General features: G+C 36.3%; 5 protein-coding genes across 6 annotated transcripts; 3 read left to right on the top strand and 2 right to left on the bottom strand.

The window, feature by feature from the left end:
* The first annotated feature begins 565 nt into the window (after positions 1-565).
* Positions 566-1,852, top strand: LOC111444657 (cysteine-rich repeat secretory protein 60-like). 2 transcript variants are annotated; one of them, XM_023082624.1, is made up of 3 exons: positions 566-1,316; positions 1,438-1,551; positions 1,637-1,852. In XM_023082624.1, exons 1-3 carry the CDS (start codon positions 602-604, stop codon positions 1,642-1,644), a joined length of 837 nt encoding a protein of 278 aa, XP_022938392.1. In that variant the 5' UTR covers positions 566-601; the 3' UTR covers positions 1,645-1,852. The 2 variants fall into 2 exon arrangements, with proteins under 2 accessions (XP_022938392.1, XP_022938393.1); XM_023082625.1 differs by lacking the exon at positions 1,637-1,852 and having other exon boundaries at positions 566-1,357; positions 1,438-1,555.
* A 1,687-nt stretch (positions 1,853-3,539) lies between these two features.
* Positions 3,540-4,482, bottom strand: LOC111445271. The gene has a single exon (XM_023083550.1). The coding sequence runs from the start codon at positions 4,208-4,210 to the stop codon at positions 3,701-3,703; it is 510 nt and encodes a 169-aa protein (XP_022939318.1). The 5' UTR covers positions 4,211-4,482; the 3' UTR covers positions 3,540-3,700.
* A 506-nt stretch (positions 4,483-4,988) lies between these two features.
* On the top strand, positions 4,989-20,321 carry LOC111445080 (transcription factor bHLH83-like). The gene is made up of 6 exons (XM_023083301.1): positions 4,989-4,993; positions 18,396-18,700; positions 18,784-18,861; positions 18,933-18,998; positions 19,076-19,141; positions 19,871-20,321. Exons 2-6 carry the CDS (start codon positions 18,419-18,421, stop codon positions 19,925-19,927), a joined length of 549 nt encoding a protein of 182 aa, XP_022939069.1. The 5' UTR covers positions 4,989-4,993; positions 18,396-18,418; the 3' UTR covers positions 19,928-20,321.
* On the bottom strand, positions 7,007-10,414 carry LOC111445078. The gene is made up of 2 exons (XM_023083298.1): positions 10,327-10,414; positions 7,007-8,119 (listed from the first exon to the last, which is right to left on the bottom strand). Exon 2 carries the CDS (start codon positions 8,114-8,116, stop codon positions 7,268-7,270), a length of 849 nt encoding a protein of 282 aa, XP_022939066.1. The 5' UTR covers positions 8,117-8,119; positions 10,327-10,414; the 3' UTR covers positions 7,007-7,267.
* Positions 12,429-15,341, top strand: LOC111445077 (U-box domain-containing protein 2-like). The gene is made up of 2 exons (XM_023083297.1): positions 12,429-12,779; positions 14,204-15,341. Exons 1-2 carry the CDS (start codon positions 12,496-12,498, stop codon positions 15,060-15,062), a joined length of 1,143 nt encoding a protein of 380 aa, XP_022939065.1. The 5' UTR covers positions 12,429-12,495; the 3' UTR covers positions 15,063-15,341.
* Positions 20,322-21,560: the final 1,239 nt, after the last annotated feature.

The following is a 21,560-nucleotide window of genomic DNA, read 5'->3' on the forward strand; positions in this document are numbered from 1 at the left end:
CCGATGTGAGACTTTCATCATCCGACACTTCCCCTCAAACAAAGTGCGCCTCCTCGAAGGTACGAAGGCAGTAAAAAATGACTAAGACTCCAAAGGAGTTGAGCCTTGATTAAGGGGAGGCGCACTTTGGGTTTATAAGTGATGAAAGTCCCACATCGACTAATTTAGGGAATGATTATGGGTTTATAAGTGAAGAATACTAACTCCATTAATATGAGGCATTTTGGGGAAGCCCAAAGTAAAGCCATGAGAACTTATGCTCAAAGTGAACAATATTATACAATTATGGAGAGTCGTGTTCGTCTAACATGGTATTAGAGTCATTCTAACGATCTTTATGTTTATATATATTTACGAAAATGAGACTAATTTATTTTTCATTCTTTTGAGAGTTACTTTGGGTTAACATATGCTTTTTTGAATTACAATACTTTAACATTTTCCTTTTTAAAGTAAAGTAATGGAATCACTTTAAAGCTGTATATTCAAAGAATTTACAAAATTATTAATATTTTAATTTCCTTTTTAATTATATAAATTTTTAAGATTATAAGTGACACAAATATGGAGCCTCCATCCATGTCCTCAACCTACTGAACCTATGGCCCATCTCCTCCTCCTCCTCCTCTTCCTCTCTTTCTCTCTCCTCCCTCTCCTCTCTCTCTCCGCCACAGACACCTTCGTCTACGGCGGCTGCACCCAACTCCGATACTCCCCAAACTCCGGCTACGAGTCAAACCTCAACTCCTTACTCACCTCCCTCGTCAACTCCGCCACCTACACCTCCTACAACAACTACACCTTCCAAGCCTCCACCCCACAGGACGCCCTCTACGGTCTCTACCAGTGCCGCGCGGACCTCTCCATGCCCGACTGCGCCACTTGCATCGCCCGCGCCGTAACCCAACTAGGCGCTCTCTGTTCCGACACGTGCGGTGGCGCCCTCCAGCTCGAGGGCTGCTACGTCAAGTACGACAACTCCACCTTCCTCGGTGTCGAGGACAAGACGGTTGTGCTCAAGAAATGCGGACCGTCTGTCGGGTACGAGGTGGAAGCAATGGCGCGAAGGGATGCTGTGCTGGCAGCGATTGTGGGGTCCAGTGGGGCTTATAGAGTAGGTGGGTCCGGGAAAGTGCAGGGTGTGGCGCAGTGCGTGGGGGATTTGAGTGGGAGCGAGTGTCAGGATTGTGTCGGGGAGGCGATCGGACGGTTGAAGAGCGATTGCGGGACGGCGGATTTTGGGGACATGTTCTTGGGGAAGTGTTATGCGAGATACAGTACTCATGGGCCTCCCGTGTTCTCTAAGGCCCATCATGGTAAGCCATTCTTCACAACTACCACTACTGCAATTTCATTGGTAATGTTTTTTTTTTTTTCCTTTTTATTTAATTCTTATAATATTGAATTAAAGAATAAAATGTGGGAATTAATTTGCAGATAAATTTAGTGGTGACGGTGAGAAGACATTTGCGATTATAATTGGGCTTCTAGCTGGAGTTGCTCTTCTCATTATTTTTCTTGTTTTTATAAGAAAAATATTTCAAGGATCTGGTAATTCCCTATTTTTATTTTTTATTTTTTTAAAAAAAATTTAATTTTTGTTTTTTTTAATGATTTGGTTTGGTTGTTGATGCAGGTAAATAACGGTAAAGTATGGAATGGATGGAAGTTGTTTTTAATTTTCTATTTTATTATTTTTGTTTTTAATTTTAATTTTATTTGCTATTTTTCAAGAGAGTTTGTGTATTATTTACTTCTTCTCTGTTCTGGAATCTGTCGCACACAATTTTTCATTTTTTTTCTTTTTTTTTTCTCTCATAAAATAATAATATTACTCTACTTACTTTTCCTATTTATCTTTTTATTTTTATTTTTACCCTAAATGGGTAAAATTTACTAGCAACACACAAGTAAACTTTGGGATAAAAGTTTGTTACGTTCCATGGTTAAATTTGACGTATTAAATGTCGATGTAAATACTAAAATGAGTATCACTAGTTGATAATGTTCTAATTCTCACGCCCCACTTATTATACTAAAAAAAATGATTGATATCTCCTTTGAACATGTATGGAAATACCTTTTATCTTGCGAGCTTGCGAAGATGTATGTCATAACCCATCAAATTCAGAGGGGTAAATCAAAATCAAATAAAAGAGTATATGAATGAACCAAGACCGTGTCTGAATGAGAGAAATTCTGAGAGTAGAATGGTTAAGAAATGCTTAAAAGAATTGAAAGTTACTACATATACTAACAAGGTGCACACTTTTTTCGATTACTCGATCATAGTTTTCACTCTTAACAAGCAAGGAGTAGGTAACGTGACCATGTCACCGAAGATTATCGAGCCATTTTCTTTTTCATACAAATAATATTAAAGAGAATGATTCACCTTTTCTTTTTTAAACTTTTCAAAACCATGCATGCTAAAGCAGTGCACTAATGGAATTCTTGCTTGGTTGCTTTCTTTCTTTTCTTTTGGCCTTTGGACACGAAAGGGAATAATTCAGCATATCCCTCGGGAACTAAAGTAATAACCCAATAGATATCAATTTAGATATCAACCTGTTTATAGAAATATTGTCGTTCAGTTATATAATACGAATAAGATTAGATTTTTTTTTTGAATTAGATGAGATTCATGGTCTAAACGGGATGAACTTAGAGTGAATAAATTGGGAACACGTAACGAGATTAGATTTAAAACTCGGACCTAACTAAGGAACGTACCTAAGGTCAAAATAGTAAAAGAGAAAAGCAAGCAAAAAGTATAGAAAATGGGCATACAACTTTAATGCTTTATCCCAAAAAGGTTGCATGGCTTTGTTTCTTTTCTCTATAATGAGACACACTCCTTAAAAGAACAACCCTTAAAAAACTTAAAATTGGAGCTCGATTCCATTCAATAATTGCCCACCAATCGACTCTGTAGGTGTAACCTTATTGGTTAAGCAATATACACGAAAACAAACCTCTTTAAAGTGGTGTGATACACGAGTATACGAGCAATACATGAATGAATTGAGAGAACCATTTTGAAAATAAGATAGCAATTCTTAGAATTGGAATAGTAAATCCTAATCCTAATCCAAATCTCGAACTTGAAACGTTATAGCGGGAATCGAACCCGCATCTAGTATGGAGTGAAACTCCTTTTCCTATTTATTAACAAAAGCATCATTATTCTTATTTCTTGCTATTCACCGAATGGCCCAAATGAAAGGAACTAATTCTTCATTGGGCCTAATTGCACCATAAAAAACAGCCCATAAACAGAAATGGTCAATGGATTGGGCCCATGATTCGGATCGAAAATCTCTATGCAATAACACCTGTTTGAGATTGGAATCCAGTGTTATTTGAGATTGGAATCAATTGAGAAGATCGATTAAAAAAAAAAAAACACAAATGCAGACTAAATGAAGCTTGATTCTTCTTAACTAGACATTGATATTGTATGATTGAGATGTTTTGTTCATGTTCGTTAAAGTAAGTGATGAAACGAGATAGGATTATAAGCTAGCTTACATTAATACAAATTTAATTAGCTTGTTCATAAAGCTTACTAATATGAACTAATTTTTGTATGATACAAATCAATCAACGAATGAATTTTCTTTTCATTAATTTCGAAAAGGAAAATCCCCAAGCCAAACGAAGAACAAATCAAATTCATTTTAATTTCTGAATTTCCCGATCACCTCGAACACATCGGCTCTTCCACTATGGTCTCCAACAATGGCTTCCTCGACCTGCACATCGACCTTCGATGACCCATGACCGGCTCCGGCGAGAATTCCTCCCCTTCTTCACTATCCAATTTCAACTTCGCTTCCGATTCCTCTGCTTTCCCACCGCCGACAATCCGCCGCTTCTTCCCGCCGGATACCCGCTCGGCGGCGAGAAACAAGGCCCCCATATCCGCCACCGAAACCACCGAATTCACCTTCTTCATCGGAAACAGAACGTATGAATTACCCATCTCGAGATCCTCATCCGCCATCAGCGCCGAGAATCGCCGACCCACATGAACCGATTGAGAATTGACGACGAAGAAATTGGGCATCTCAAACATCAGCTCCGCCGCCTTGACCGGTTCCTGAAACCGCCGAACTTCGCCGCTGGGAAAAACCACCGTCGTGGTGGAAGAATTGGAGGGTTTGCCGCCGATTTGGGTGGAAAGGGTACAAGAAACGTAATTCCCCATGAATCGAAAAGGGTAAAAACAAACAAGAGATTTGAATCTTGGAGGAGTTGAGGAAGAATTAGAAGGCAAGTAATGGATTTATAGGAAGGGAAAGGGGAAATCATATGATAATTGGAAAAGTCATAAACTCGGAGATGTGGAATGGGTTGATTTTGAAAGCAAAAGTGAAGCCCAGTTGGTTGTGTTTGACATTATTGCACATTCCGCGTGGAACATGGCTAAATTAATTAAATTATATTTATTTCTTTTCGAATAAATAGAAAAAATTTAATGAATGGGATTGGAATTAGGAAGAGAATTGGAAGGAAAGGGAAGGGAAAGCGGCGGCGGCGGCGGCGGCGGCGACAACCCAAGTAATGCGTGAGTGTTAAATGAAGGCAGGTAGCGGCGGTGTCGGTTATTTGTATAATTATGAATAACATATTCTTTGCCGCGTCGCCGGGCTGTACTCTCTAAACACACAGCGTTGCTGCCAATGCCATTCCTTACAAACTTACAAAACACCCCAACCTTATGCTTATCCCTAAAATAATTATACTCTCCACGTGTTTGTCGTTCTTCTCTCCAACTGACGTGAGATTTCAGCATTTTTGGTGTCACTCTCTCCCTAATTTAATCGATGTGGGATCCCCAATTTACCTCATTCAGGGCTCAACTTCTTCGCTGGTACATCGCTCGGTGTCTGGCTCTGATACCATTTGTAATAGTCTAAGCTCACCCCCAGGAGATATTGTTATCTTTGGACTTTTCATTTTGAAATTTTTCTCAAAATTTTTAAAGCTCGTTCACCAGGGAGAGATTTTATTCGTTTTCCTCCCGATATGAAATCTCACACTATCTTTCTCTATACTCACCCTACCATATAAACATCTCTATGCAAAATTAAAAAATAATGACATTGTGCTAAATTAATTATCTCGATAGACAAACTTTAAAATTTGGTTCGAGATTTTTTTTTAGGTTAAAATAAGAAATTAACAAAATCACGACATTTATAATATTATTGACGTAACATATAATATATATTTTAATAATATACGTCAAAAAACAGAAATTGTTCTCACGGTCACATAAATTTATTATTATTATTATTATTATTATGAGTTGGATTATTAGAATTATTAAATGCACAACTTGACCATTGAAACGTTCCATAATAAAAATAATTAATAGGTAAAATAAAAACGAATTGATTAATTAAACCTATATTCAAACCAAATGTGTACCCAATTAAACAAATTAACTAACGCTTCAAAAAAAATATATTCGTGGGAACAAACTCAAATGGTTAAGACATATGTTCGTGTGAACAAACTCAACTGTTGGTTAAGACATATGTTCGTGTAAACAAACTCAACTGTTTAAGACGTATAGGATGTGAACTATACGAAGAGAGTGAAGAGAGTGAATTAAGGGTGAAAATGAAGTAGAAAGGAAAGTAAACAAAGGGAGAAGGTGCCAGAAAGAAATGTAAAACCCAGAGACCCAGAAATTAGGAACAACAACTGAACAAACTCAGCCAATTGTAAGTCCTTTTTGAGTTTGTAATCATAGGAGGGGGCGTAGTTCCATCCATATTCATGTTGTCTGTAACTCAAACACCTCTCTACTCTCTCTCTCATCTTCACCTCTTCCATTCTCTCTCTTAAGACCCCCATGTTGGCGTCTACCATCTTCCCCAACCTTCCTGCACCACCACCATCACAGAAGGACTCACCTTGTTCCTCTCTGAAACACTGGGCTCTAACTTGGAGACGACCACGACCACGGAGTACAGGGCAAGCCATAACAACACATGGCTTTGCTAATGGTGCACACACACAACTAACTGCAACCATCTTCCAACAAGCTCTAATCTTTCTGGGTTTCTCACAATTGACACAAAAAAAGATGGTTTCTCTCTCTCTCTCTCTCTCTCTCTCTCTCTGTTTGGATCAGTTGGCCTAATTTCCAAGAACAAAAGGCTGTTTCCTTGAGATTTATAAACAAGAATATATTGTTCGTTCGGTGGTCAAACCGATTGAATGTTTCCTTTTTCTTTTCTCGACAATTTTATATTTTCAATATTGAAAATATAAATAAGCATTTTGAGTTTGGAGTTAGTGTGTGGATTATTAGTTGTAGTCTAAAAAAGTTAACGATAATGGCTATGGCTTTTGTGGTTGGAATTGTAAGCTAAGCTCCAAATAAAAATCCATGCTTCACGGTTGGGTTGGCTTTTCTAATTCATGCATCTCTTCACTCTTTTACCATATGGAGAACCAAGGAAAATGTGTTTCTTGTTTTTCACTGTATGTTTTGTTTTGTTTCGTTTAGGATCACATTACAAATAAGAATTAAATTAGAAAAATATATAATAATTAATAAATGAGTCCTACACCTACAAGCAACATTCAACAAATCTGGACTTAACTTAGAAGCTTAAATTAACTTATGGCTTCTAATCATTCAAACTCCACCAAAATTCAACCACTTAACTTGGAAGTTAATGCCATTTTAAATTATCTCTTAAGAATTAGATATTAAACAAATTAAAAACAATCAACTTCAACCTATTAAAATATGCAAGGAAAAGTCCTGAAAAGGCAATGCCATTCATGCAGTACAAATATTGATATTGATTTTTTTTCATTATTTGAGATATGTGTGTGTGTGTGTGTGTGTAATATGGCCATAACATAATGCATACAAACATGAAACTTCGGAGATTAAACGTGTAATTTAACCAAATTTTAAAAAAATAAATATGAAGCTAAGTAGAAGATTCAGATTTCTGATACTTAATCCCAGGCATACAAGGCAGAAGGAGATGTCTTCAAACGCAAACAAAGGATGCTTAAAAAAAGAGTATAATAACAGAGCATGTTTGTTTTCTAAGCAAGACAGAACATGAACGAAACCCACCGATCCTATTTACCAACAAGAAGGGGAAACAGAAGTTCACTACTTTGTACTAAAGTCCTAAATCAAACAGAAGGAAGCTGGGAAAGATTGAACCTTGTGGTCACCATGTGTAGTAATGTCATTAAGCCTGGCTGCTGCTACATGGCGGCCCTCTCATGCGATCCGTTGATGTTTCCTCTTTTGTCCAGAGGATCCCTCGTCCTGTCCTGGCGGAGTTTTGACTGGCATGCACTCGTCCAAAGTTCGAGCCACCTCGAAAGCTGAAGCGTAGTCTGTGTGATTTTGGATAGCCACTAATCCCCTGATCCCTTTCCGAAGGCCCATAACAAAACGATGCACCATCTTTGACTGTGTATCCACCATCTCTGGAGCAAAACGAGATAGCCTCAGAAACTGTTGGTCGTAATCCTCCACAGACATGTTGCCTTGTTTCAAGTTCAAAAACTCCATCTCTTTCTCATGCCTGAGAGTCATTGGGCAACGCCAATCCAAAAACATATCCTTGAACTCTTCCCACGAGATAGGACTCTCACCATCATCTTCTTGCGCTGACCCAACAGACCTCCACCAGTTGCGAGCATTCCCTTGTAGCTTAAAAACTGCACATCTCACCCTTTGCTCATCCGGAAACTTCAATAAATCAAATACAAATTCAAGATCTCTTATCCAGTCATATGCAACATCTATGTCACCTGAGCTAGCGTCAAATGCAGGGGGATCAAATTTTATGAATTCCCGGACATAATTGATGTTGCCCACTGTAGAAGACTGAGAGGATGGTGCAGAAGAGCGTGCCCCACTATTCCGAACCATACAATCTATGATCTGTTGTAATGCATCAGGGGACAGAGCTACAGATGGTATCTGCGATCCAGAAGCTGCAGGAATGGTGGTTAGCAGTATATGTGGTGTCGGTAATCCAGATGCTCCAGCATTGACAGGCAAAGATGTCACGGTAGCTGGTGGATCCCGATCTACGGGGATGTCTGTGCAGGGTGCCATGAACTGGTAACAAATACGTAGGGCAAGAGAACATCCTTAATCATACAAACAAGATAAATGATCACATAATAAAAGCATAATGCAAAGTATCTCATAAGCAAAAATAATCCCTACTGATATATAATGTGACGGCAGAGGAGTCTTGAGTGGTTGGGTATTGTAAATTATAGATATTGCCTTGCAAAATTCTAGTCTACAGAACCTATAGTATATTGCTCTGATCCCAACTATAGCCCTTAACTTAGTAACATCTTTACTAATATACATTGCTTCCTAAAGATCTTTCCTAACATTTGCTTTGTTAGATATATTAATCTTCTTGGCCTACCAAAGACCTCATCAGTTTATTTGTAAAACTGGTTACTTTGCTTGTTCCACACTGAAGGAAATGTCGAGCATTTCGAAACAAGGGGAAGGGTCTGGTGAAATTCCTTAGTATTTTTTTTTATTTTCCAATTTGCTAACGGTAATTAGCTTCAAAAAAATATTCTCAAATTTCCTAGTACTGCAAACAAGAGCTTCCCCATTATGCAATCTGAGGGATTTATAAAGACACGCGAGGCTAGAACTCAACAAGAAGCCAAACCCCTTCATGAAATGATGGCACAAATCTTTTTGTCTGCTCAAGGCTGCTATGCTCTTCAACATCTTCCATACCTTGTAGAACTGATTATAAAGTCACAAGTATGAGTACTAAGGAGAAATAGGAGGTCTAAGCCAGGAAATTGGAATGAAATTAACTACAAACAATTGTTGATATTAGCTTCTCTAAACTACAACATTCACAAAGTCACAAAAACTTCCTGAAGACAATGTGGCATGACGTGCGAACTAAAGTCCAGTGAAGCGCAACTGTAAAAGCAATTACAACTAATAAACTAAATCATTGTCAAAAACAAAAGAAGGTAACATCGACTGCCTAAAAGCCCAATTACAAGTATTAACGAATTGGAATAATTTTAGTAACTTTGAATAATAGGAGGCCATGTGTTAAACTGTATTCCTGGCGAAATGTCGAGTATATCAGTGACTCATATAAATGATAATTCACCATAATAGCCGTATATGTCTTTCATATACTACTGATAGAGGATAACTACAATCATCCCTGATAAACAAATTGGATTCTACCCAAAATAAGAATTCCCAAACTTTAATCTTGTTCACACGAGCAAAGATGAAAACTAGGGATTGGAATATCTGCATGTCTCTAATATCACTTATTACTCCTAATTAGCAGATTCATTTCACATTCAATTTCATTTGAGTTCCACACAAGTGAGTCTCCTCAAAAGGTTTACAAACTTTTTGGCTCCTGGGTTGTCTAATCTACAAATGGCGGAATCAATTCCTTAAAACAAAGAAGTAAAGCACAAATTGGATTCTACCCAAAACAAGAATTCCCAAACTTTAATCTTGTTCACACGAGCAAAGATGAAAACTAGGGATTGGAATATCTGCATGTCTCTAATATCACTTAGTACTCCTAATTAGCAGATTCATTTCACATTCAATTTCATTTGAGTTCCACACAAGTGTTTCTCCTCAAAAGGTCTACAAAAATTTTGGCTCCTGGTTTGTCTAATCTACAAATGGCGGAATCAATTTCTTAAAACAAAGAAGTAAATCACAAATTGGATTCTACCCAAAACAAGAACTCCCAAGCTTTAATCTTGTTCAAACGAGCAAAGATGAAAACTATTGAAACGAAAACTAGGGATCGGAACATCTGCATGTCTCTAATATCACTTATTACTCCTAATTAGCAGATCCATTTCACATTCCATTTCATTTGAGTTCCACACAAGTGTTTCACCTCAAAAGGTTTACAAACTTTTTGGCTCCGGGTTTGTCTGATCTACAAACGGCGGAATCAATTCCTTAAAACAAAGAAGTAAAGCACAAACGATCAAGAGGAAAAAAAAAAAAAAAAAAAAGAACGCAGCAAGGACAACACGATGTTAGCAATTCAGAAACACAATGAAAATATGTTTAAAGCAATTTCCAGGCAGACGAATTTATCTTGAATTAAACAACTAATTCATGCAGAACGGGAAATGGGGGACCCAACTAAGTACAGCAACCTACACTCTACATCGACGATCATATAACCCTTAAATCAAACGAGACGAACACGGATCACAAGGAAACTCAAGAAGTTTTTCAACACAGATAATACAAGGAACAGAGGAAGAGAAGCCGAATCTAACCTAGCTGAAGGATCAGGAACAGTCGTATGAAAATCGAATCGCTTCGTGCTTCATCTGGTTTCAGAGGGTAACAATGAGCTCTGATTTGGAGTAATTTTGCTTTTATAACCGACCGGCATCTTTCCTTTGGGCCTCAAATAGGCCCAAATTTCATGGGCCACCAACACTCTTGGGCTTTTATCAATCACACATTTTAATAATAATTTTTTTTCTCAGAATTATCTATTGTTTATTATTTATTTTCTATAAAGCATATTTTTTATCTTTATTTACTGGAATATTATTGTGGAGATTTCTTTATTATTTTAATTCACTAGCTAGATCAAGTTTAAAATTTATTCTTTTTGTAAAAATAAATAAACGTTGATTTTTATAAAGAAATATTCTTACTTATCCTTTTTGTATTAACCTATAATTAATAATTAATTTTTATACAAAAATATTGAGAAAGTTTTTAATCAATTAATCAATAATAATTAATAAAAATTATGGTAAAAATAGACGGAATCTGACATAATTGAGTAGATAAAATATCGATTATCGTCCAATTTTTTAAAATAAAAAATAGTTGAAATGGAAAAATAAATTAGGTACTAAATTAAAAGCTCTCTTGAATGCTATTACTTTATTGGATGCAAATTTAAAAATATAAATAAATAAATAAATAAATATATATATATATATATTTATAGCCAATAAAGAATTGGAGCTTGTTATATGCTTTAATTGCAATAATAGCTTAGAGTTGGTTTGGTCAATATAGGTTAATTGAATTAAAAGGTTGGTCTACCCCGACTTAAAATTAAAATTAAAGTAGCCTACATAATTTTTTATTATTTTTTTTTTCTTTCGATCTATTTTTTAAATATATTTTCTTTCTACATTTTTTTTTTGTTCGAGTCTTAATATTTAAATAATTTGAGTAAAAATTTATTTTCAACGAACATCTTCCAGAGTACTATAGGTATGATATGTAATAAATATACATAATTAAAATTTAAATAGTGACCGAATTAAATATAATTTTAGATTCTTAAGAATTACCCACTCACCTCGTACCTATACTTGAACATGACCTAACGTCTACACATTTTTAGATCATTAACAACCGTTACACTTCCAACTAGATTTACACGCTCAATAAATCCAGGGCCCATTCTTAATATCGAAAAAACTTTATAGGTCTTACAAATATATGACTTGTTCGAAAACTAAATTAAGATTATAAATCATTTACCTTCATAAAAAAAAATACAGATATATTCGGTCAACATAAAATAAAATATACTTATTTTATTTACTTGATTTGACAATTTATAATATGTACGTGTGGAGTATAAGTGAAAAGTGTCGGTAGCGACTCGTTCTTAACAAATCTCTATTCGAGTGGGAGTTTAGATAGAAAGAATTTTGAATAGCTGAGTGGAGAAAGATGGGGAATGCAATCGTATTCTAATATTTTTGTATCTATAAAAAGTTCAATAGTCTGAATAAAAAATTTTATCCTTTATTTTAAAAGTTTCCTAAAGTGTCTCCTTTTTTAGTCAACGTCACGCATAGGTGAGGTGTCGAGTTATAACTCGTTTAAACGGGCTATTACCTTTTTTGCTTGTTTGACTTCACCGATTAGAACTGATGTGCTTTTATATGCTACAATATAATATAGCCGTCTATACAAATAAATGGATAAATAAAATAAGGTTAGAGTATGTGTTCGGGATTTCTTGTATAAATTTTTAATTTTATATTTATTGGATCCTTAAAATTTTAAAATATGAATAAATAAATAAAAAATATATGAATAAAGTATTATTTAAGCATTAATATTTAATTTAATATCACCAAACCTAAACCAAACCTCAAGCTCAAGTCGTTTCATTTCAACTTCCAATCCGATAACGACTTTCATTACACTTTTAAAACTGCCCCTGCCCATAACCCCTGCCCTCTGCCCGTCTTGGAATTTGACCATTTTGCCCTGACCCAGAAAATTCAACCGTCAAAAACATAACCTATATACTCTATTAATTAATTAATTAAAATAAACGTTTTTTTTTTCTCTCTCTCTCTCTCTCTCTAACTGTTGCTTAAAGCCACGCTCTCCTCTTCTCTGCCTTTTAAATCTCTCATCGCTCAACTGCCTCACGCAATTTTTAATCCTTCTTCCTAATGGATTATTACAGCTCTCCCTCCGGGAGCCACCACCGGACCACCGTATCTACTGAGGCTGCCGTCCTCAAGGCTCTCCTCCTTGTTCAATCCGATGCTCTCGATTCCAAGCTGCAAGGCGCCTGCGAAATTCGCCGACTCACTAAAACCTCCCAACGATGCCGCCGCCAGCTCTCGGAATCAATCCCCCACCTCGTCTCCATGCTCCACCCACTCCACTACCCCGACTCTCACCTCGAGGCCGCTCTTCTTGCCCTTCTCAACCTTGCTGTTAAAGATGAAAAGTAAATTCCTCTTACATCTCTTTCTTTGCCTTCTATATGACCTGATTGCTTTTCACGCTTTCTTGATTTTTTTTATTAGCTTGTGTTCTTGCGTTTATGTTAATCGATTAATTGAATTTGTTACGCTTTCTGAAATTTTCATCTAATTAGCGATATCGATGAGGAGGTTTCTTCTTCTTCTTCTTCTTCTTCTTTATTCCCTTCCCGTTCTTTTGTGGTTAATTATATTTTCGCTTGCGTGTTTGGCTGGTGAGAATACGTGAAAGAAAATGTAAACGGTAGAGGAAGAGGAGGAGGAGGAAGAAAATCTGAAACATGTGTTGGTTGGTCAATTAGATTGAGATATTTTTTTTCTTGGATTCCCTTAACTGAACGATTTCTATATTGGCTATGTTTTTAAATTGATAAAGAATTTGCTAGTCTCAGTATATTTGTATTTGTCCTGTTGAGCTTCGTTTATTTTATTGCTAATTATATTGTTGTTATTTTGTGGCTTTAGTTGTTGGAGGCTTCCCCCCTTTCCCTTTTTTAATGCGGTTGGCATGGCATGCGGTGTTGGTGTCTTTGATTGCGCAAATTTGGCTGCAAAAGATATGAAAATTGTGTATATTTTGTCTGTTTTTCTTAAATATAAAAGCCCATATGTTGTCTTGACGATGATTTAAGGTCCCATGGAAAAATATGCTGTTATAATTGCCTTGCTATTTTCTGATGTGGGATAATGCTGATGTTCTGTTTATGAATGGTTTGATGAATCAGAATTTGAAAGGTTTTGTTAAGTTTTTTGTTTTTTGTTTTTTTTAGTTCGACCCAACATTTGAGGTAGCAGTCAAATACTTTATAGACTTAATCGGTTAAACTATGCTTGAGTTGAGTCGACTATATTGTAGAAAAGTATTGAACATATGGATTTACCGAGGATCCTCCCTTCCCCCATTAGACTACTCTTGCTAAGTAAACCCAATGGTCTTCTATCATTTCCTATGTTGACACCTCCTCCCACTCATGTGCTTGCTTGCACACCCAAATAGCTGATCTTATCTTGCAGATGTGAGCTCACCCCTGTTTTTTTCCTTGTTCTTCCTTGTATATGATAATCGAATTGTCATGTGCCCTCTCTTGTTCCTTCTAGCACATGGGATATATTGGGGGCCTTAAGTTCTCATCACAGTTATGAAATGTTTCCTAGAAAATGTTGGTCTGCTTTTAGTTTCTGGAACTCCTGTATTGATTAAATTTTGAACTGTTCCAGTACGAATGATACTGTTGGCTGAATAAGATGTGTACACTTGCAATGGAGTTTCTTTTGTTTAGAAATCTTGGGTGAAGGAAGAATATGATTGCCTGTGGTGTTTCTGGTAATTGATTCCATGTCAAACTGAGAAGCTGCTTCCTTAATATGTTAATTTTTGGAATGCCTACAGGAATAAGATCAAGATTGTTGAAGCTGGTGCCTTGGGACCAATTGTTGGTTTTCTGCAATCAGAGAGTTTGATCCTACAGGAGAATGCCACTGCTTCTTTACTCACTCTTTCAGCTTCTACTGTCAATAAGCCGTTAATAAGTGCTGCTGGTGCCATTCCTCTCCTTGTGGAGATTCTTAGATGTGGAAGCCCACAAGCAAAGGCAGATGCTGTAATGGCCCTTTCCAATCTTTCAACACTCCCATCTAATCTTAGCATCATTCTAGATTCAAACCCCGTCCCTTCAATAGTCAGTCTGCTGAAAACATGTAAAAAATCTTCAAAAACTGCTGAAAAATGCTGCTCACTGATTGAATCCTTAGTTGGTTTTGATGAAGGAAGAATAGCGTTGACATCTGAAGAAGGTGGAGTTCTTGCTGTTGTGGAAGTTCTCGAGAATGGCTCTCTTCAAAGTCGCGATCACGCTGTCGGTGCACTATTGACAATGTGCGAGAGCGACCGGTGTAAATATAGAGAACCTATCTTAGGAGAAGGGGTAATCCCTGGTCTTCTTGAACTCACTGTCCAAGGTACACCTAAATCTCAGTCAAAGGCTAAAACCCTCTTAAGGCTATTAAGGGACTCTCCATATCCAAGATCTGAGCTTCAACCCGACACGATCGAGAACATTGTTTGTAATATTATTTATCAGATCGATGGAAAGGACGATCAATCTAGTAAAGCAAAGAAGATGCTGGCAGAGATGGTGCAAGTAAGCATGGAGCAGAGCTTAAGGCATTTACAACGAAGGGCTCTGGTATGCACGCCCACTGATATGCCTATGAATAATTCATGCACCTCTGAAGTTTCTTCAAAGTAACAAAATTTGTTCTCATGCTTTGTCCATGGAGTTTGTAAGATATAAACTTGTTTAGTTGTTACTATTAGAGAACAGGAAATGAAAATAAGACATAGGAGAAAGCAAGCCAGTCCAGGCAGGTCGTGGGAGTGTCGGGAGACTGGTAAAATGCGAATAAAACTTGGAATGGGATCTGTGTGGGGTTGAAATCATAGTGTTCTTTTTTCCTCTTCGCATGTTTTAAAGGCACTGTTGTATAACAGTATAGAAATAGCGGAGTTTCAAAGTGTTCATTTCTTGTCCCGCTGGTACATATTGTCCTTTTAACTTCAATGTTTTATAAGTAATGTTTCGTTCCCCTCTCTAAACAATATGTTACAAATGATATCGAAGCTAGATGTTGGGCGGTGTGCCAACGAAGACATTGGCCCCTAAGGAGGTGGATTGTGAGATGTTACATAGATTGGAGAGGGGAACTGGACGGTGTGACAACGAGGACAGTGACCTCTAAAGAGGTGGATTATGGAACAAAACATTCTTTATAAGGGTGTGAAAACCTCTCTTACTAGATGCGTTTTAAAAACTTTAAGGGGAAGCCCAGAACTCAAAGAGAACAATATCTACTAGCGGTGGACTTGAGCTGTAACAATGATATACTCGAGTTAGTAGGGTAGTAGCTCCACGTGCATGCACATAGAAGCATAAAGCCAAAGTAGTAGATGATCACGAAGCAAAAGAAAGGAAAGGAAGAAAGAAGGATAAGGAGATTAGGAATAAGTTCTTTGCTTGGGTTACAAGTGAATTTGGTGCAAGAGTCTTGCCTAGGATCCCTTTTCTGTCCACATCTAAGAGAAAATGAATCATGATCCTAACCTGTCATAACTATATATTTACACACACACACGTGTCCCGAAGTTAAAAGCTACATCACATTTTTTAACCCTATTAACATAAAGCCAAAATGATGGATCAAAGAAGATTGTCATTGATTTCCATGTATACCAAAAAAGATAGTGCCTTCGTATTTATTTTCACACACGTGTCCCAAACGTGACTCGAGGCTCGAACATACGCCGACGTTATTCGTGACGTTCGAATTTCTCACAAAATAAGTGCTGCATAATAGATGTCTCACTGTTGCAAGAGTGCGATTGTGACATGTGGTATTCAATGGATTTGAAGTTTAATCCCATTAATTGATCGGAAGAATCAATTCCAAGTGTTTTCTTAGTATATCACGATGATTCATCCCGTAGAAATACAATTACTTCATACCTTTATCAAAAGTAATTACATAGTACAAATAGAGAAAAAGTGGCTAGTAAATTGAAAAATGGTAGGATAACGATGAATACTATTATTTTAACTTAAATACATAATAAAACAAGAAGGAAAAGGAAAAAACCCATGAAATTTAACCCGTAGCTGTGTCATTAGCATTGGTCCGCTATCATGAATAAACAAAATACAAATTAACCATGACCCACTCTGGGTCCACTATCCCGATCATGATTTTCCTATTTCCACAAGAAAAAATTCTTTTTTTGACGGGTTGTGGGCAAAGATGGATTCGGACCTCTAACATCATAATTTCTAGCCACGTGCTCTAATTTTACGAGCCACAAGCTCAACCCTATCTCTACTTCGAGAATACTTTAAAAAAATCATATAAACCCTAAACAGGATATACATCCATCTGCCTAGTGTGGACAGCGATTGAAGCGGACGCTTTTATTTATCTATTATTATTTGTCATTTCATAACAAAAAATTAGGACCTGAATTTTCCTTGCATGAAAAACGGGTTTAATTTAAAGAAAAATAAATATTATATTAAATGTGGATTATTTCATTTATTATACATTCAAGGGTATTTTGGGTAACAGAAAAAGTTCAATAAATGCCTAAAATCCTACCAATAATAATTAAGTAATTTACATAAATTATATTTAATCGACTTCAAACATTATATTATCAATCAAAATGTTTTAAATTTTAAAATCATAACTTGCATCATAAATACATATCATGATTTTAAACTATAAAAATCTCATGCATCTTGTATGTTCACGTGCATCGAAATACTTCCCTTTTATAATTAGTACGGACGCGTACGCTATAATGTTATGTTATAGTATTGTGTACACCATAGTACTATATACGCTCTAATACATTATTAGCCTAAATTACGATCGTAGTCCAACGAAAAATAATTAAAATTAAAATTGGAAGGGCATGACCCCATGAGACGTTCCATGTGATTATATTTATGTTTTTATTTATTTATAAAACAATGGGATACAGCTAAGTTTGTACCAAAGTCGTCCATATTTAAATAAACGCCAAAATAATAAAATAATAATAATAATAAATAAATAATTAAATTATTAAACAAAATATCTATAACGAATGTGAGAGAACGGAGTATTGTAGTAATGAAATTCGACAAAGAATTCAATCATCAACATTATTTAATGTTATTTATTATTTTTACACATGTTTTTTTTTTTTTAATTTTATATATCTTCCATAAATAAATAAGTAAAATAAATAATTATCTCACCGAACTTCTACAAATTTTCAATTATGATATTATAATATTTATATCGTCTATCATATAATAAAATCAACGAGCTCAAATTTTTATTATTATTATATAAGTGTTTATTTAGTTTAGTTAACAAATGTTTATACATGTCTAACAAATATCGAGATTTGATTTATATTAAAAAGTGTTGGATATGTCAAACGATATGTAAGATCGAGAAACACTAGCCAAACTAAGTTGTTCATGTTGATTTCATGTATCTAACTCTTAAATGTCGATATCAATCTAGTATCGATATTGCACGTGGTGTGGGTTTGAGTGTGAAAGGAGACAGGAAAGTGAGTTTCGTTTGGCTCTCAAAAACTCACCATTGGAATATGGAAGACGTGGGATTGCCGATGCATCCGCCGACCCTTTAGCTGCCGGTGGTGCATGCTGCTGCAACATTTTGGTTCAACCCATTAAATTATGCCTCTCAACGCATAGGTGCTCAGGATTTAGATTTGAATTTGACTTTTGATAGCGTGCGACGTGACCATGTTACTTGTTCTTTTGGTATGTTTTGTCCTCACTTGCTGTGAGATTCTATATTGATTGGAGAGGAGAAGAACAAAAAATTGTTTATAAGAGTGTGGAAACTTCTCGTTGGTAGACGCGTTTTAAAAATTTTGAGCATTGCATGGTTCCTAGGAAAAGCAGTTAAGGGAAAATTCAAATTCAAATAAGACAAAAATTGGAGGTGGATTGGATTAATTACAACCCCTACAAATAGGGTCTAGAAAGTAGGAGGGTTGTGTATGCTTTGAGTAGTTCATTCTGTGTCTGTGTCAATGGCAGTCGCAAATTCAGCTGAACAAGAGCAGCAAATATCTGAGTCTCTCATCAACTTCAAGTGTGGGATTGGCAACAACGAGGCTTTGCTGAGCTTTGAGCCACAAGGGGTTTGTCAATTAGACACTCACAATTGGGATCATCAGCGTGCCATGGAGGATCGCAGCCCTCCAAAACATCATGGAGATCATGGCCCTCTTTATGGCTGCCTTTCTGATGCCATTCAAGACCCTGAAGCAGCTCAGGACATAACTGGAAATCACAAGCGATCCCATACGACGGTATTAGATCGTTCGTCTTCGTTGCTAAATTATAAGTTTTGTCCCTAAACTCGTATTAGATTGATTGATTGATTGATTGACAGGGAAATAGAAGTGGGGGTGTTTGTAAGAAGCAATGTAAATCATCAACAGCCAAGGATCCACAGAGCATTGCAGCCAAGGTTTGGTCTTGTTTTGTTTGAACAACGTTGGCTAAGAAAATGTCTGTTTTATTGTTTGTTTTGTTACTTAGAATCGACGAGAGAGGATTAGTGAGAGGCTGAAGATACTCCAAGAATTGGTTCCCAATGGCTCCAAGGTGCTTATTGCTATCTAAATTAAGAAAAGCTTTGAACTTTTATGGAATTTTGGGCCATTTTTAACTTCATTTTGCAGGTTGATTTGGTAACCATGTTGGAGAAAGCCATTAGTTATGTCAAGTTTCTTCAACTACAAGTCAAGGTACGAACATAAGTTACGAATAGAAATGTCGGTTTAAATTGGAGAATCCGGGCTTGTAGGGACCTATTGAAGTAGAGAAAGATTTCTCCCCATTAGTTAAACGAGACTAAAGATAGAGATAATATTCTCTACCTCCAACCCGCTCAAATCTATTAGAAACTACCGACCTCCACAATGGTATGATATGGTCTATTTTGAGTATAAGCTCTCATGGTTTCGCTTTGGACTTCCCAAAAGATTTCATACTAATGGAGATGCATTCCTTGCAAATCCATGATCATTCTCTGTCAATGTGGGACTCCCTCCCAACAATCTTCCCCCTCGAACCTGAGGCCTATGGAGCCCTCGAACAGCCTCCCCCTAATCGAACAAAGGGCTCGACTCCTTCTTTGGAGATATCGAACAAAGTACAACTACACCTTCGAGACTAGTAATTTCTTTGTTCGACATTTGAGGATTCAATTAGCATACCTAAGTTAACAGCATGACTTTAGATACCATGTTAGAAATCATGACTCTCCACAGTGATAATGATATTGTCCATCCACTTTAAGCATAAGCTGTCGTGACTTTACTTTTTAGTTTCCTCAAAATGGGTCATACTTATATTTCTTACTTATAAACTCATGATTATTTTTTTAATTAGTCAAATATAGAATTCCATCCCAACAATCCTCAAACATGTCCCTCTGCCCTCTTGATCGTTATGGTTAAAATTTTGAATTTCAGATCTTAGCCACTGACGAATTTTGGCCCGTTCAAGGCTCCAGATATTTCACAAGTTAGGGAAGCCATTGATGCCATTCTTTCATCACAAAGAGAGAGAAGCTGAAGCTCAAACAGTCAAAAGTGATAATTCAAATGAGCTAGCAACTGAAATATATGCATATCACAATGCACGCCAATGCCTTACAAGTTCATTGCTAGTCGATATTGTCTTCTTTTGGGCTTTCTCTTCCAGACTTCCCAGAAGTTTCCACATCTTTATCAGGAATGCTTCGTCCCCTTTCCAACGAACGAGGGATCTCACAATCCACCCCCTTGATGACCCAATATTCTCGCTGGCACACCGCCCCATGTCTGGCTCTAATACCATTGTAACCGTCCAAGCCTACCACCGCTAATACATGTTGTTCTCTTTGAACTCCAACCGATGAAACCTCACAAGTCTCACATTTTTCATAATTCATGGATTTTGTCGCAAGATTAGAAACATATTCGTTTTGGATTGTTTCAAATCCGTAGGTAAGAAACTAGTTCTTCAAAATCATATCAATGAACACCAACAAAATGAAAAGAGACAACACACGGAATCAAAGAGATACTTAAATTTAACTTAATAATTTTGAACTAACACGAAAAAAAAATTTAATTTAAAAAAAAAAAAAAAAAAGATTAGTATAAAGCTTAAAGTATATGAAATTATGTAAATGGGCCTAGGTTGATGATCATGCTTGAATCATGTCTTTAATAAAAGTGACATTAAAATCTTATCTTCAACCATTCTTTAATAACCATAATATAAAAATAATGAGCTGCTCATAAACTTTTATCATATGATTATTTTTTACTTTAATTTAATACACATTCTATATAATATACATAATCTAGATTTAAAAGAAATATTTTTTAAAAATTCTTTTAAAGAAAGATATATGCAAGTTACCGGGAAAGAGAAAACAACATTTTAAATATTAAAATTACCTTATAGACTGGTTCGTTTGATATACAAAAATTGTTCAGAAACAACCGAGATAAACTGATACCAATTGTGATAGTCTAAGTCCACCGCTAACAGATATTGTCTACTTTGACTTATTACAAATCGCCGTCTGCCTAACGATTTTAAAATACGTTTATTAGAGTGAGATTTCTACCCCTTTGTAAAAAAAAAAAATGTTTCGTTCTCCCCTCCAACCAATGTGAGATCTCACAATCCATCCCTTGGGGCCCAGCATCCTCGCTAGCTCACCGCCTGATGACTGACTCTAATACTATTTGTAATAGCCCAAGTCCACCATTAATAAATATTGTCCGCTTTAATCCATTATATATTTTTGTTCCCATCTCCAATCAATACAAGATCTCACAAATTCGTATAAAATCGGATCTAAATATTGAATAGATAAACGTCGAAGTTGTTAAGAACTTCAGAACGACGAGATTGTTCGAGGGTCATAGCCACATTCGTGTCCCACCGACAAAAACCGAAAGGGGGAGAAATGGGAATGAGATTCCCGTCAATACGAGTTCGCGTTTTGGACCATATGCTCCACACGATATGCTTTAAAAATGTTTAATTAATATCAAAATCAAACTTAGGGATATCAATTTTAAACATTTAATATGCATCATTATCACATTAGGTGACCATTATTTGCCGCCATCTGCCCCCACCATATACACACATTTCCCTCCA

This window comes from Cucurbita moschata, unplaced genomic scaffold, assembly GCF_002738365.1.
Source record: "Cucurbita moschata cultivar Rifu unplaced genomic scaffold, Cmos_1.0 Cmo_Scf00007, whole genome shotgun sequence".
NCBI classification, from domain to species: domain Eukaryota; kingdom Viridiplantae; phylum Streptophyta; class Magnoliopsida; order Cucurbitales; family Cucurbitaceae; genus Cucurbita; species Cucurbita moschata.

What these genes read in the sequence shown, in the direction of transcription:
- LOC111445077 (XM_023083297.1), top strand. Translation starts at nt 12,496, where the DNA reads ATGGATTATTACAGCTCTCCCTCCGGGAGCCACCACCGGACCACCGTA. An exon ending in CTTGCTGTTAAAGATGAAAA is followed by an intron (nt 12,780 to 14,203) that starts GTAAATTCCTCT and finishes GAATGCCTACAG; the next exon opens with GAATAAGATCAAGATTGTTG.
- LOC111445271 (XM_023083550.1), bottom strand. Translation starts at nt 4,210, where the DNA reads ATGGGGAATTACGTTTCTTGTACCCTTTCCACCCAAATCGGCGGCAAA.
- LOC111445080 (XM_023083301.1), top strand. Translation starts at nt 18,419, where the DNA reads ATGGCAGTCGCAAATTCAGCTGAACAAGAGCAGCAAATATCTGAGTCT. An exon ending in ACAAGCGATCCCATACGACG is followed by an intron (nt 18,701 to 18,783) that starts GTATTAGATCGT and finishes ATTGATTGACAG; the next exon opens with GGAAATAGAAGTGGGGGTGT. An exon ending in CACAGAGCATTGCAGCCAAG is followed by an intron (nt 18,862 to 18,932) that starts GTTTGGTCTTGT and finishes TTTGTTACTTAG; the next exon opens with AATCGACGAGAGAGGATTAG.
- LOC111445078 (XM_023083298.1), bottom strand. Translation starts at nt 8,116, where the DNA reads ATGGCACCCTGCACAGACATCCCCGTAGATCGGGATCCACCAGCTACC.
- LOC111444657 (XM_023082624.1), top strand. Translation starts at nt 602, where the DNA reads ATGGCCCATCTCCTCCTCCTCCTCCTCTTCCTCTCTTTCTCTCTCCTC. An exon ending in GTTCTCTAAGGCCCATCATG is followed by an intron (nt 1,317 to 1,437) that starts GTAAGCCATTCT and finishes ATTAATTTGCAG; the next exon opens with ATAAATTTAGTGGTGACGGT.